The 16,421-nt window shown below is 50.0% G+C and overlaps 1 protein-coding gene across 1 annotated transcript in view; it reads left to right on the plus strand.

The window, feature by feature from the left end:
• TSC1 (TSC complex subunit 1) overlaps positions 1-16,421 on the plus strand; it is a 61,075-nt gene that overhangs the window by 22,041 nt on the left and 22,613 nt on the right. Inside the window, exons 5-8 of the mRNA XM_041004370.1 lie at positions 5-157; positions 3,755-3,899; positions 10,935-11,089; positions 11,416-11,489. Coding sequence (XP_040860304.1) covers positions 5-157; positions 3,755-3,899; positions 10,935-11,089; positions 11,416-11,489 — 527 coding nt within the window. The remainder of the gene's footprint in view (positions 1-4; positions 158-3,754; positions 3,900-10,934; positions 11,090-11,415; positions 11,490-16,421) is intronic.

The following is a 16,421-nucleotide window of genomic DNA, read 5'->3' on the forward strand; positions in this document are numbered from 1 at the left end:
TCAGCACCTCTTGGATAAGATGAATGAATACATGGGCAAAACCGCCACCCGCTTGTCCACCCTCTCGTTGCTGGGGCACGTGGTCCGCCTGCAGCCGTCCTGGAAGCACAAGCTCTCCCAAGCGCCGCTCTTGCCTTCTCTACTGAAGTGTCTCAAGGTAGGCAACTTGGCGGGTTTGAACAGCGTGACCTTGTGGATGTCTGAACTCTGATCATGTTTAGCAAGCCAGTCAGGCTGCGGCTTGTAGGGCTCAGTGTCAGTTCTCATGCTTCATCCGGGTTAGGCAGACACAGTGCCCTCTCAGCCACGCAGGTCAGTGGGTCCAGCCTTGTGCTGCTCTGCCTCTCTGCATCTCTCCAGTGTCTAACCTCCTCCTGGTTGGAAGTAGCTGTGTTCTGTCCTCTTTGGAAAATCCATGTTTCTTTTTTATTTTTCTTTCTTTCCTTTTTAAAATTATTTTCACTGGAAACAGAATTACAGAGAGAAGGGAGGTCAAAGATGCTCCCTCTAATGCTTCACACCCCAAATGGCTGCGTCGGCCAGAGCTGCGCCAAGCAGGAGCCGGGAGCCAGGAGCCTCCACTGGGTCTCCCACGTGGGTGCAGGGTCCCAAGGTTATGAGCCTTGCTCCACTACTTTCCCAGGCCACAAGCAGGGAGCTGGGTGAGAAATGGAGAAGCCGGGACATGAGCTGGTGTCCATGTGAGATGCCAGTGCTTGAAGGGGAGGATTAGCCGGCTGAGCCGTTGCACTGCTCACAAAGGTCGCTGTTTAGAAAGTGTTGTTCAACCTCTTAACAGGAGGTTGCACAGAGCAGGGGGGCACCCCAGAGTGGAGCAGGCGGACAGGAGGAGGCTTGTATTCCAACCCTGAAGACTCCCAGATCCTCACCAAGGACTGTCAGTACGAGCACCGAGGACTACATCCCGACTACCAAGGAGACCACGGGGAATTGGAGTGCCTTCGGAGGCCAGGAACTCTGAGGTCACCCACCCCCATTTGGATCTACCACATGGGATGGAAGAAGCCCAACCTTGCAGGATCCAAGGTCATCAGAATGACAACCAGGAACACTGAGTGGTCCGCAGAAACAGAACAGTAAACTTCCTTTGGGACTAGGGAGAGGAGCTTTCTCTGGTCCTTGCCTGGTTCCGACTTTGGGTCCCCACCCTCTCTCGTAATGACCATCAGGATTGCTCCAGAAACCCTTCAAAACAAACAAACAAACAAACTAAAAACAAAAAAAACTAGAATATATAGAGAACAGCAAGGAAAGCTTAGAATCAGACAGGAAACGGTCAGTGGGGATGCACTTATAACTCACTGGGTAGGACACAAAGATTAGTTACTCCTCACTGGGGTATTGAAGATTTCTCTGCACACCCCTCCTAAAACTGTTCACCTAAACTGTTGACATATGTCTTGTTAGAGTTATAGAGTTAGGCTACCCGAAAAACAGCCAGGTTCAGCAAAATCATGCTTCAACACTATAAACTGCTAAATACCAAAAAAAATAGACACAAGACAGCTGAATAGTAATCTATAGCCATTTGAAGGTGTATAGAACCCGGTTGTATATAAACTAATAATTGAAATGTCAACGTAAAAGTCATAGGATGTGGTTCAGAACTTGCATTTTTTTTCTCTTTTAACATATTGGTTACTCAAGACCATGTCAACTGTCAACTAATTCCATTACGTTATAAATTGTTATGATGTAATGTCGGGCTTTTAATCGATTGGGCTGATACTCTGTTGGCTCTACCTTCAGACCAGAGATGGTCTCCCCAAGAAACCGTTGAACTTATCTGGACAATAAGATTCTGGACTCTATGGTTGGTATATGCTTGCAATGAAGGAATCTCAACTGAATTTGAACTGTGGTAATGCAACAAGGTAGAGGAATCCACCATGGGGCAGGGGGTTGGGGAGGGATGGAGGGAATCCCAGTGCCTATAAAACTGTGTCACATAATGCAATGTAATCAATAAAAAAAAATAATAAAAACCAAAACAAAACAACAACAACAAAAAAGAAAGTGTTGTTCACCTAATGTGACTTAAAGGTTTGTTTAAACATTAAGGAAGATGGTCTGGTTACAGCTGTGCTTTTTATATTTTGTTGGTGTAAGTAAGTTACATACTATTTCCTACACCAGACTTGGTTTATTTTTCTACCCAGAGAATCAAACCCTCAATAGAACTGGATGGTTTTAGTTTTGATGGCAGCTTGCTGGAATGCTAAGGGCTATTTGCTTAATCTGTCTTAATACCTGGACTTGTTTATAAAATAAGAAAATGCGGTTAATATTCATTGCCGGTGCCATTGTCATTCCCTTTGGAGTCATCTGGTTGTCTTGTCTGCCCAATAGGGTGGGCTGCCTTATTCCTCATGGTGGGCCCAAGAACTCACATCAGTGGAATGTCATAAAAACTCAAGTTAGTGTTAAGACAAGGACAGTTTTTTTTCTTTTAATTTTTTTTATTGCCAAGTCAGATATATAGAGAGGAGGAGAGACAGAAAGGAAGATCTTCCATACATTGGTTCACTCCCCATGCAACCGCAATGGCCAGAGCTGATCTAAAGCCAGGAGCCAGGAACTTCCCCAGGTCTCCCACATGGGTGCAGGGTCTCAAGGGGTTTGGGCCATCCTTGATTGCTTTCCCAGGCCATAAGCAGGGAGCTGAATGGGAAGTGGGGCTGCCACAATTAGAACCAGCGCCCATATGGGATCCTGGGGTGTTCAAGGCGAGGACTTTAACTACTAGGCTACTGCACTGGGTCTGACAAGGACAGTTTTAATAGCTTTACTTATTTAAGCAATTGGGATTGATGAGAGTATACTCCAGTTTTATTTCTGTTGCCAAATTCTTTTTCCAAAGGCCTAGTCTGTGACTGTTAATCTTCATCTGTTACCCCAGTATTGAGTTTGGGTGTTTTGGTAAGTGAAGTGAAGGTTAGTCCTGTTGCTGGGATTTGCTGTGTCTCCTCGGTCCTGCCCAGGCATTCCGTCCTCCTTGGGTGCCTGGAGTAACAGAAGGCTTCCAGCTGGCTAGGGACATGAGCTGCTTTGCAGCGTTGTTGGCAGCCTCAGGTCCCTTTGCAGTTGGTGGCATGGGCCTCAGCCTGCATGACAGCCTCTTCGTGGGATCTTGTTGCTAAATCTGAGTTTCAGTTCTTTGGTAATGACCAGGATTTAATCGTGGGTGAAATGAGCTGCTGGAGCTCGTCTGAGTTAACTCATCATTCTTTGGGTATTAAATGTCTTCACTTTACCCTAAGTTATCTGACTTGATATTTAAACTAAAAACATGGTCAGAGGTTTCCATATCTTATTTAGTGATCTCTAGGCACTGCTATAAAAGTAAGCCCTTCAGTTAACTTGTTAGCTTGTATAATTTTTTCATCAATTAAACTTTTGTTGTAGTTACTTATCAGTGTGTTTTTGAAGTCGCCTGGACGACAGGTGACTATCTCAGGTCTGACTGAAAGCAGCCCCGTGTTTCTGTATTCTCTCATGAAGCGATTTCCATTCTTGTCCTGGGGCAGGGCCGAGCCCCTCTCCCCGAGCTCTCTGTGGATTGCTGGTAGCCCAGATTGCCTTTGGTGGGGAGAGCAGGGCTCCGTGGATCCCTGCCGCGTGTGCTCCCTTCTGGTGGGCCGACACGGGGGCCCTGGGGGCTCTGTGGTGTGTGGCTGCCCTCCTGGCCTGCACAGCGCCGTGCCTAACGCCTTGTTCGCCCTCTGTCCTGCAGGTGGATACTGACGTCGTCGTGCTCACAACAGGTGTCCTGGTGTTGATCACCATGCTGCCGATGATTCCACAGTCGGGGAAGCAGCACCTGCTTGATTTCTTTGATATCTTTGGTCGTCTTTCATCCTGGTGCCTGAAGAAACCAGGTACAGATCGTGCGCATGTCAGACCCTATCCAGTGAAGGCATTGGTTGGTCAGTGCATGTGTTGGGCATGTGAGGGAAGAACCGCGTTGCTGGAGTGTACAGTCCTCACATGGCACATGAGGAAACCATGGCATGTCCATGAGGGGCACATGTGAGAAGCATGGCTGGGAGGCACCTTCCTCATTCTCTTGCTTTCTTCCATCTACACGGTAGAGGTGTTGGACTAAGCTGAGACATTCCTGCCGTGCTGGTCTGAGGCTAGTGCTTAAGGCTCTGCACTCTTGTCCATTGCATTAGGAGGAGGAGGGAAGATACAACATGCCCGAATTTGTGTTTTGTTTTGAAATGTATTAGCATTTTTTTCCTGTGTTGCCAAGTAGCGTAGCTATTTCAGAGTGATTAGAAATGGGTGAAATCCCTGCAGTCAGGAAGGTGGCAGAGGGTGCAGACATGCCAGGATGATGGGGAATCATTAGACAGGTGAAGCACGGAGAGCAGATTACAAAATGGGTTACCTGGAAACTCCCGCCAGACACAGGGAACAGAAAATCCACCAGCCACTGGTGAGCAGTGATCTGGACTCCAGCAGCAACCAGGAACCCAGCTGCGGCCACATATGGGCTCTTGCGGCAGCCAGGTGGGAGCTTGGGTTTGCATTGGGACCTCAGGAAGTAAATCAGTCTGGGACTGGCCAATCCTGCTGTAGACTTTGGCCCAGCAAAGGTAGCGGCGGACTCTGCAGGGCAGAACGGTGGCAGGTTGGAGCTCACAGCATAGAGATCCAGTGCCAGAGTGGGCATGTTTCCAGGTAGTCATGCCAGGCTGATCCCACAGGGAGGGCAGCACCAGTTTCCTGTCCTGCATGATCTGTGTGGTCCCCAGATCTGAAGGCCAAGAGCCCCGGCTCTAGGGCAGTGCCCCACTGGGCACCATCTTGTGTGTCTAGACAAGCTCAGCACCACTGACAAGCTAGTTGTCTGGGGCAGTTGGCATCTTCCTAATCCAGGACACTGATTGAACAGAAAAATTGACTTGCAGACCTGTGGAGAATACATCTCAGAAATCTACACTAAAGAGAAGAATCCACCAAACAGGATTACAATGTCAAAATTGAAGAGACAGGGGCCTGGCATGATAGCGTAGTAGTTAAAGTCCTCGCCTTGAGCATCCTAGGATCCCATTCTGGCACCAGTTCTAATCCCTGCAGCCCCACTTCCCATCCAACTCTCTGCTTATGGCCTAGGATAGCAATTGAGGACAACCCAAAGCTTCTGGATCCTGCACCCATGTGGGAGATCCAGAAGAAGTTCCTTGTTCCTGGCTTCAGATTGGCTCAGCTCCAGCCATTGCAGCCACCTCATCGGATGGAAGATCTTCCTCTCTGTCTCTCCTCCTCTTTATATATCTGCTTTTCCAATAAAAATAAATAAATCTTTAAAAAAGAAGAGACAGGCACAATGAATGTTAGTGAAGACTCCCTGGTGAAGGAACAAAGCCTCACTTACTCCGCTGAGTAAACCTCCACTACCCTCAGAGCTGAGGAGGACACTGAAAACTCCTTATGAAGCTTCTGACTGACAACGAGAAGCACGTAATATAGCAGGTAAAGAATTTAAGGAGTATGTCACCCAGGAAATGACTCAAATGAAAGCTGACATTTCAGAAGTTAAGAATACAGTGGAGCAAACTAAAAGTACAGTGGGGAGTCTCAAAAATAGATTGAATGAAGCAGAAGAAAGAATATCAGAATTGAAAGATATTTCCTGTCACCAGAGGGAAACAAAACAAAAAGCTGGAAGCAGAGATGGGCCAAACTAAAACCATACTTAAGAATTAAAAGATATGATTAAAAGGCCCAACCTAAGAATTATGAGAATTCTAGAAGGTTCAGAAAAGAAACTGAGATTAAAGGTTTATTCAATGAAATAATAAATGGAAGCTTCCCTAATCTGGAGAAAGAATTGGAAAAAATATACAGTAGGGTCACAGAATTCCTAACAGTTCATCGAAAATGAACCTCTCCACAACACATGATAATCAAGCTCTCTTCATTTGAACATAAGGAACAAATCCTTAAATGTGCACGTGACAAAAATCAAGTGACCCGTAGAGGGACCCCAGTGAAACTACAGCTGACCTCTCAGAGGAGACACTGCAGGCCAGGAGAGAAAGGAGTGACATATTCCACACTCTGAAAGATTTTCAGCCCCAAATAACATAGCCTGCAAAGCGAAAATGAAATACAGTTCTTCCACAATATAGAAAAGCTTGAAGAATTCACCTCCTCTAAATCTGCCCTACAAATAATAATCAAATGTGTTATTGTGAAAGAGCAAAGGAATAACGTCTGTCAAAACCAAAGGCAAATGTGGAGAACATCCCAGTAAAAGGCTAACAGAAGACTGAATTGGAGAACAACCCATCGCCAAAATGACAGGACCAAACTGCCACCTATCCATATTAACATTGAACGTAAATGGCTTAAACTCATCAATCAAACATCATAGATTAGAGGACTGGATTAAAAAACAAAGTCCACTGTCTGCTGCTGGCAGGAAGACACCTCACCTACAAAGATCAGAGGAAACAAAGTGAAAGAATGGAAAAAGATATTCCAAGCCAATGGTAAGGAAAAACATGTGGGTGTAACCCTTATATCAGATGATATAGACTTTGATGTGAAGAACATCAGAAGAGATGAAGAAGGACACCACATAATGATCAAAGGATCCATTGAGCAAGAAGAGATCAGCATTATAGATGTATATGTGCCAAATGCCAACGCACCTAGCTACGTGAAACAAACATTAATGGATTTAAAGGGAGAAACAGACTCCAGTACGATCATAATGGGTGACCTTAATACCCCATTAACATCAATGGACAGATCGAAAAGACAAACTCGGCAAAGAAACAACAGAACTCAGCCAAACTCTAGAGCAAATGACTTAGCTGATATCTACCGACCCTTTCGTTCTATTGGTAGAGAATGCACCTCTTTTTTCATCAATGCATGGAATTTTCTTCAGAATTGACCATGTTATAAGACACAAAAAAAGCCTCAGCAAATTTTTAAAAATCAAAATCATATCATGCATCTTCTTAGACCATCATGGAGTGAAATTAGAGTCCAAAGAGTCGAAACATCCAAAAAGACTTGCAAACACATGGAGAATGGGTAATGTTATTAAATGAGCAATGGGTTAGAGAGGAAATCAAGAGGGAAATTTAAAAATTGCTTGAAGCAAATGAAGGCATGAACTCAACATATCAAAACTTACAGGACACAATCAAGGCAGTGTTAAGAGGAAAATTCATCTCATTCAATGATTATGTTAAGAAACAAGAAAAGCACCAAGTTAATGAGCTAACCTTACAGTTGAAGGAATTAGAAAAACAACAAAGTAATCCCAAGATTAGTAAGAAAAAAGAGATAATCAAAGTAAGGGAGGAAATAAACCAAATAGAGACCAAGAGAACTGTACACAAGATCAATGAGTGAAAGAGCTGGTTCTTTGAGAGCATCAATAAAGTAGATTCCCCACCAGCCCTAATCATTTAACTAATCAATAAAAGGAGGAGAAGATTCACATCAATAGCATCAGAGACGAGAAAGGAAACATAACAACCTCAGATACACAGACAATTATTAGGAACGATTACAAGCAACTGTATTCAAACAAATCAGAAGACCTAGAAGAGATGGATAGATTTTTGGGCACAAACAATCCACCAAAATTGCATCAAGAAGCAATTAACAATCTAAATAGACCTATAACAAGGACTGAGATTGAATCAGTAGTTAAAGCCCTCCCAACCAAGGAAAGTCCAAGACCAGATGGCTTCACTGTGAATTCTACCAAACGTTTCAAGAGGAACTTACCCCAGTCCTGCACAAGCTTTTCCAAACAATGGAAAGAAAGGCGATTCCTCCAAACTCTTTCTATGAAGCCAATATCACCTTAATACCAAAGCCAGATAGAGAAACAACAGAAAAAGAAAACTACAGGCCAATATCCTTGATGAACATAGATGCAAAGAACCTCAATAAAATACTAGCCAACAGGATCCAACAACACATCAGGCAGATCATTCACCCAGACCAGGTGGGATTCATCCCAGGCATGCAGGGATGGTTCAACATTGCAAATCAATAAATGTGATATATCACATCAATAAAATGAAAAATAAAAACCATATTATCATCTCAATAGATGCAGAGAAGGCATTTGACAAAATCCAACACCACTTCATGCTGAAAACCCTAAGCAAGATAGACATAGAAGGAACATTCTACAACACAATCAAAGCAATTTACGAAAAACCCAATGGCAGCATCATACTAAATGGGGAAACATTAGAAGCCTTTCCACTAAAATTTAGAACTAGGGCCTGGCGCGGTGGCCTAGCAGCTAAAGTCCTTGCCTTGAACACGCTGGGATCCTGGCTGCTCCACTTCCCATCCAGCTCCCTGCCTGTGGCCTGGGAAAGCAGTTGAGAACGGCCCAAAGCTTTGGGACCCCGTACCTGTGTGGGAGACCCAGAAGAAGTTCCTGGCTCCTGGCTTCAGATCGACATAACTCCAACCATTGTGGTCACTTGGGGAGTGAATATTTGGGCAGAAGATCTTTCTCTGTTTCTCCTCCTCTCTGTATATCTGCCTTTCCAATAAAAATGAATAAATCTTACAAAAAAAATGAGCTAGACAGTGATGTCCACTGTCACCACTCTTCAATATAGTATCGGAAGTCCTTGTCAGAGCTATTACGCAAGAAAAAGGAAGTAAAGGAAGCCAAATTGGAAACAAGGGAGTGAAAGTATTGCTATTTGCAGATGACATGATTCTCTACATAGAAGAACCGAAAAAACTGATCATGTGACGACTGGGACTCAGGAGAGACTTTGGCAGGGTACAGGATACAAATTAACACAAATCAATGGCGCTAGTGTACGCAAATAATCCCATGGCTGAGAAAGAAATTCCAAGTACAGGCCCCTTTAAAATAACAGAGAGGAGTCTTAAATACCTAGGAATTAAGCTAACAAAATATGTGGAAGACCTCTATGATGAAAACTGTAAAACATTTAAAAAGGAAATAGAAGAAGATACTGAAAAGTGGAGAAACTTACCATGTTCCTGGATTGGCAGGATCAACAGTGTGAGACAGTCCTGTCAAAGGGGTGGACTGTGAAAGACCTGTGGCTTTCTGTCAGGATGAAATAACAAGCACAGGCCCTCCTTTTTAAAGCTTTGAAAGGCAGAGAGAGCACTGGCTTCCTCCCCAAGCAGCCAGAAAACTGGGTCTGGACCAGGCTGGCCTGGGAGGCAGAAGTGCCGTCAGGGTCTCCCACGTGGGTGCCAGAGTCCCAGGGAGTTGGCTGTTCCTCTGCCTGCTTCCCGAGAGCATTCTCAAGAAACTGATCAAAGCAGCCAGGACTTGAACCAGTGCTGGCATTTGGGGTGCTGCTGCTGCAAGCAGTGGCTTGAGCCACTGTGCCACAGTGTGGCCCTCACACAGGCCCATCTGATGCAGTGAGGTCAGCAGGCTGTCCCTCGAGAGAAAAGGTTAAGCTGTCCCTGTGTGGAGGAGCTTTTGTGCCGTAGACATGGGGTTTCTGTGGTGTCCAAGCAGGGCTGGGGAAACAGAATTTCCAATTTCTTCCACTCTTAACTTTCTAAGCTAATGTCTGGTTCAGTTTCTTTACTATATAGTTATAAATACGCATAGTTGCATCTACATGCTCTATATACCAAGTGCAGTGCAGGACTCAGAGGACAGTGTAGTGGGTAACACGGTCCTTTCCTCAGGAAACACATGCTGACTCGCTCCATGGGGGAGCATAATTACACATAGAGGAAGAATGACCATTACTACCAAGGCGCTTCAGTAGTGTGAGGATTTCTGGGGACGACGGAGGGAGGGCAGAGGTGAGATGAGCAAGTGCCTCGATGGGTCCCACCAAATAACTGGGAGTTGGTGGAGTTGGAAAGATTTTTATGTAGGGGTCTCTGATGTGTTTAGTTTTGTGTCTTAGAAAACAGCTCTGACTTGCCATCTGAGTGTGTGCATGTGGAAACAGGAGGACAGCCGTGCGCTCCTGGCTGAGTGTGTATATGGCTAACCAGGACAGCCATGTGCTCCTGGCTGCTGTGTGCCTGACTGAGCATGCATGCATGGCTAACCAGCACAGCCATGTGCTCCTGGCTGCTGTGTGCCTGACTGAGCGTGCACGCATGGCTAACCAGGACAGCCATGTGCTCCTGGCTGCTGTGTGCCTGACTGAGCGTGCACGCATGGCTAACCAGGACAGCAGTGTGCTCCTGGCTGCTGTGTGCCTGACTGAGCATGCATGCATGGCTAACCAGGACAGCCATGTGCTCCTGGCTGCTGTGTGCCTGACTGAGCGTGCACGCATGGCTAACCAGGACAGCCATGTGCTCCTGACTGCCACATGCCTGACTGAGCGTGCATGCATGGCTAACCAGGACAGCCGTGCGCTCCTGGCTGCCACATGCCTGACTGAGCGTGCACGCATGGCTAACCAGGACAGCCGTGCGCTCCTGACTGCCACTTGCCTGACTGAGCGTGCACGCATGGCTAACCAGGACAGCCATGTGCTACTGACTGCCACATGCCTGACTGAGCGTGCACGCATGGCTAACCAGCACAGCCATGTGCTCCTGGCTGCTGTGTGCCTGACTGAGCATGCATGCATGGCTAACCAGGACAGCCGTGCGCTCCTGGCTGCCACATGCCTGACTGGGCATGCATGCATGGCTAACCAGGACAGCCATGTGCTCCTGGCTGCTGTGTGCCTGACTGAGCGTGCATGCATGGCTAACCAGGACAGCCGTGCGCTCCTGGCTGCTGTGTGCCTGACTGAGCGTGCACGCATGGCTAACCAGGACAGCTGTGCGTTCCTGGCTGCTGTGTGCCTGACTGAGAGTGCACGCATGGCTAACCAGGACAGCCATGTGCTCCTGGCTGCCACATGCCTGTCTGAGTGGCTTCTCTTTGCGGTTTGCTCTTGTAGGCCACGTGACGGAGATCTACCTGGTCCACCTCCATGCCAGCGTTTACGCCCTCTTCCATCGCCTCTACGGAATGTACCCCTGCAACTTCGTCTCCTTTCTGCGCTCTCACTATAGTATGAAGGAAAACTTGGAGACTTTTGAAGAAGTGGTGAGGGTAAGTGAAGACTCTTAGTCATGCACTGTTGAGATATGCTGTGCTGTAACCTTGCCTACATGTTGCAAGGCAAGTCAGCCTCCACCTCCCCCTCCCGGCAGCCTCGTTGTGTGCTGTGCCATGCAGGGTTGCCTGTTCCAGACAGTTGTGTCAGTGAGGTCGGGTCACGTGGCCTTTTGTGACCAACTCTGAATGCACACCACCTGTTAGGGCTCATCCCTGCTGCAACAGTAGCAATGTTCTCCTCTTTCTTACTGTTGGTATCCCATTGTGTGGACATGCTCAGAAGTGCATCCCTTAGTAACTGTCAACCTCAACTCCTCTAGCCAATGATGGAGCATGTGCGAATTCATCCGGAGTTGGTGACTGGATCCAAGGACCATGAACTGGACCCTCTAAGGTACAGAAACCGTCCCGTCCCCTGAGTTTCAAGAATCTGTTGAGAGATTGAGCACATGATCTGGGAGGTGTCCCTGTGGGGACAGTACTTGGGAAAGCAGGTGTTCTTTTAGTGAGCCTTCTGTTTGAAAGGACAGCTGGAACCTGGTGTGAGTCTAAAACGCAATCCTCAGAGAGCCAGCCACTCACACAGCAGTGTGCGGTCCCCTACCGAGTCAGCCTCCTCGAAACGCACTGAGAACCCGCATTCATGCAGCAGTGTGTAGTCCCCTAGCCGAGACAGACTCACACCTGGTGGGGACAGTGACCGGGGAGACAGCAGGGGAGCGTGTGGCTGCAAACGAGCACGTGGCAGCACGTCGGGCTTACTGTGAGCTAAGGCTTCAGATCCCTCCCTCTGCCCGGCACAGCTGAGTGGGTGGCTGGCACCCATCTGAGCACCTACACAAGGTGCCAGGTTCATTCCCTGCCTGGCTTTCTGGTTGAGGTCCCAGACCTAGTGAAGAGTGGAACTGAGAGGAGGCTGGGCAACAAGGGAAGTCGAGGAACTGCACAGACGGGGCCAAGAAGAGCCCAAGGCTTCCTTCCCTTTCTCTGGGAGGCAGCCAGGCTTACGCTGTCCAGTTAAGGCTTTAGGCCTTTGGGGAAAACAGACCCCCATGTTCAGCTAGACATTTGGGAGTCTCCCTTGAAAAAAGCAGCCATTTAACTCGTCTCTGGATAGTGAATATCCCATTTCCACAAGCCCCTTACCCACCCCAGCTCACGGCCCTGGTCGGCCCATGGCGGTCACCCCCGCTGCTCACGGCCCCGGTCGGCCCACGGCGGTCACCCCAGCTCATGGCCCCTGGTTGGCCCATGGCGGTCACCCCCGCTGCTCACGGCCCTGGTCGGCACGCATCGGTCACCCCCCCCCCTCCCGCTCACGGCCCCAGTCGGCCCGCATTGGTCACCCCCTGCCCACGGCCCTGGTCGGCCCACGGCGGTCACCCCCCGCCCACGGCTCCGGTCGGCCCACGCGGTCACCCCCGCTTACGGCCCCGGTCAGCCCGCATCGGTCACCCCCGCTCACGGCCCCGGTCGGCCCACGCGGTCACCCCCGCTCACGCCCCGGTCGGCACGCATTGGTCACCCCCTGCCCACGGCCCCAGTTGGCCCGCATCGGTCACCCCCGCTCACGGCCCCGGTTGGCCCACGCGGTCACCCCCGCTCACGGCCCCGGTCGACCCACGCGGTCACCCCCGCTCACGCCCCGGTCGGCACGCATTGGTCACCCCCGCTCACGGCCCCGGTCGGCCCGCATCGGTCACCCCCGCTCACGGCCCCGGTTGGTCCACGCGGTCACCCCCGCTCACGGCCCCGGTCGGCCCGCATCGGTCACCCCCGCTCACGGCCCCGGTTGGCCCACGCGGTCACCCCCGCTCACGCCCCGGTCGGCACGCATTGGTCACCCCCTGCCCACGGCCCTGGTCGGCCCGCATCGGTCACCCCCGCCCACGGCCCCGGTCGGCCCGCATCGGTCACCCCCTGCCCACGGCCCCGGTCGGCCCGCATCGGTCACCCCCTGCCCACGGCCCCGGTCGGCCCACGCGGTCACCCCCGCTCACGGCCCCGGTCGGCCCACGCGGTCACCCCCGCTCACGGCCCCGGTCGGCCCACGCGGTCACCCCCGCTCACGGCCCCGGTTGGCCCACGTGGTCACCCCCGCTCACGCCCCGGTCGGCACGCAGCAGCTGTGTGAGATGTCTGTGAAGAAGTGTAAGAAGTGTACGTGTGAGCTTTGGCAGGCGCGTGAGCACATGGAGCTGCCACCCAGCTTGACACAGGACGTGGGGCCAGCTTGGTGGCTCAGCTGGTTAGGCCACCGCTTTGGGTGCTTTGCTTCTGACCCAGCTTCCTGCTCACGTGTTCGTGGGGTCAGCAGGTGATGGCCACCCTCACACCCTTCTGCCACTGCCAGCCGTGTGGGGGAGCATGGCCTGGCCCGGGCCTGGCTACCACAGCCACTTGGGGAACGTGCCAGCATATGGAAGATCTGTCTTTATAGTCTCTCTCTCTCTCTCGCTTTGTTTTGCAAATAAGTAAATGAAATACAGAATATTGTCACCAATCACGCCTCCCTCTGGGTCCCCTTTCTTCACTTCAACTGCTGCTGCTGCTGCTTTGGTGGTACTCAGTCTCCTGGCTCTCCTTGCAGTTTTAGCACATGTGTAATTTTGGTTTGAAACTCTGTTGAGGAAGCCGAGCCTGGCTGAGGAAGAGTTAGTCTGGTCACCATTAGATGGAGATTGCCAAGAGCTGAGAGGAGCGGAGTGTGAGTCTGCGTCTGGCACATGCTGTTGAGGGCAGGTGTTCCCTCCCGGGGAGACCGTGTCCAGGCACACGGGAGTCCTGAGAGATGTGAGGTCAGCCCTCATGAGACCTTCCAGTAAGGCCCGGGGCTGCGGGTGCTGCAGGCCGCGGCAGGCGGAGGCCGTCGGTTGGCTCCTGGCCGGCCAGAGCAGAATCTTGCTGTCAGGTGAGAGGAGTGTGCTCGGCCGCTTCGGCAGAGGAAGGGGCGTGGAGGCTGACAGGAGAGAAGCCAGGCGCGCGGGCATTCAGGCCAGGCCGCCTGCTGTGTCCCTCAGTGACAGTACAGGCCAGCGGGCCCCTTGGTGCTGGCCTGCAGCATGCCCGTGTGCTGGCTGCTTGTCGCCTGTGCCCCGCAGGCAGCTGTGCGCGTGGCTTGCCCTCACCACAGTCCTGCCATGTGGGTAGAATACGTGCTTTGGCAGCTCCTTGAGAAAGGATGCAGCTAGCCGCCCGCTGCTGTCCTCTGGGAGTCGGTCTCTCCCTGGTTTTCTCTGCCGCTTGGCTCCAGTGTTGCTCAGGCAGTCCAGAGAGGCCCTAAGTCTGCTTTTTATTGATTGGTCCTCTGTGAAAGTTGGTGGAATGTTCTCTTTGTTGTCCTGAGAGTGAAATTTCCTGGCTCTGTGACTTGGTGTGTGTTTATATTCTCATTGTTTAACCTAGGAACTCTTTGTATATATATACATTTTAAAGTTTTTATTTATTTTTACTGAAAGGCAGATTTACAGAGAGAAGGAAAGACAGAAATATCTTCCATGTGCTGGTTCACTCCCCAAGTGGCCGCGGCAGCCAGAGCTGAGCAGGTTCAAAGCCATGTCCTCTTGTGAGTCTCCCCTGTGATGTAGGGACCCGAGGAATTTAGCCATCCTCCACTGCTTTCCCAGGGAGCTAGATCAAAAAGGGAGCACCCCAGCCAGGACACAGGAAACTGACACGTATAGGGGATGTCGGCACTTGAAGGTGGAGGATTAGCCTGTGGAGCCACAGCGCTGGCCCCAGGAAGCTCTCACGTCCAGCTTTCTATCATTACTATCTTCTGTTGGACTCCTGTGTTCGCTGCCTCCCCTCGGAGCGCCTGGGTTCCGATGGAGAGCACGGGCTGCTTCTCCACGCTCTCTTTTCTTTCTGTTCTTGTCTGCTTCCTCCGACGTCCTTAGCTTTGGGTTAGCATTTGTCGTTCTAGTTTTCATTTTTCTCACTGTGGTTTTAATGTGAGGAGTTTCACAGTGTTTACAGAAAAATGCTCATTGTGAAAAAACCGTGTGTGGATTTTAAATTTTTTGTGCCCAAAATAAGCTTGTCTTTCTTCTTTTCAAGTTTCACATATTTATTAGTTAGTATAATAAATTCCAGTAAATCTACATGATTGTGTGTGTCTAGAGGACAAGTATTTCCTGGCTAAATGGAAGTGTGCGGACGGCTTCTGCAAGGCGGTTCACGAAGCCGTCTGCACCTTCTCTCAGCCATAGCCCTCACCGGGACCGGCTTGTCCCAGGGCTCCGGCTTGTTCTTTCTGTCCCACCTGACATGGGGCTCCATCAACGCCAGACGTGACAGACAGCACAGCTCCAGGACCTGCTGCTCCAGTGAGTGTGCAGAGAGCATCCGGCCGGTCTGCTCAGCCTCACCCAGAGGCCTGGGCCTGCGCAGTGTCCCTCTTCTTGTCTTCAATTTTAAGATATGTGGTGTTTTTTTTTTTTTTTTAATCTGGTAGGTAGATTTACAGAGAGAAAGAGAAACAGAATCCTCATCCACTGATTCACTCCTCAAATAGCCATAATGACCAGAGCTAAGCGGATCCAAAGCCAGAGGCTAGGAACTTCCTCCTCGTTTCCCATGTGGGCCATCTTTTGGTGCTTTCCCAGGCCTTGGGAGTTGGATCAGCAGTGGAGCAAGTGAGGTTTGAACTGGCAGTCATAGGGGATGCCAGTGCTATAGGCGAAGAATCAGTGTGCTAAGCCATCGTGCTGGCCCTGGACAAGCCTGTCCTTCCATGACCTGCTCCTCTCCCTGGCTTGGTGGAACACCTTCCTGGCAGGGCTACTTTGCAGTTCTATTGCTGCTGTTGCTGCTGCTTCACTGGTCATGCTGCGATCTCCGATGTCCTAGAGGTTAGCATTTTTTGTTTTTTTTGCCGGCTTCTTTTGTTTTTCCTGCATGGTCTGTCTTTCTAGGGTGCTTTTTATGGGGGAGGGGGGTCCTGGTTTGTTCTTTTTAATTTTTTTTTAAGATTTATTTATTTATTGGAAAGTCAGATATACAGAGAGGAGGAGAGACAGAGAGGAAGATCTTCCGTCCGATGATTCACTCCCCAAGTGAGTGCAACGGCCGATGCTATGCCGATCCAAAGCCAGGATCCAGGAACTTCTTCTGGGTCTCCCACACGGGTCCCAAAGCTTTGGGCCATCTTCAACTGCTTTCCCAGGCCACAGGCAGGGAGCTGGATGGGAAGTGGAGCTGCCGGGATTAGAACCGGTGCCCATATGGGATCCCAGTGTGTTCAAGGCGAGGACCTTAGCCACTGGGCCACGCCGCCGAGCCTATTCTTTTTAATCTTTGAGGCTTTCTGCAAAGATGAGGCGAC

Source organism: Ochotona curzoniae, unplaced genomic scaffold (assembly GCF_017591425.1).
Source record: "Ochotona curzoniae isolate NIBS_2020 unplaced genomic scaffold, NIBS_Ocur_1.0 scaffold_3208, whole genome shotgun sequence".
Classification (NCBI taxonomy): domain Eukaryota; kingdom Metazoa; phylum Chordata; class Mammalia; order Lagomorpha; family Ochotonidae; genus Ochotona; species Ochotona curzoniae.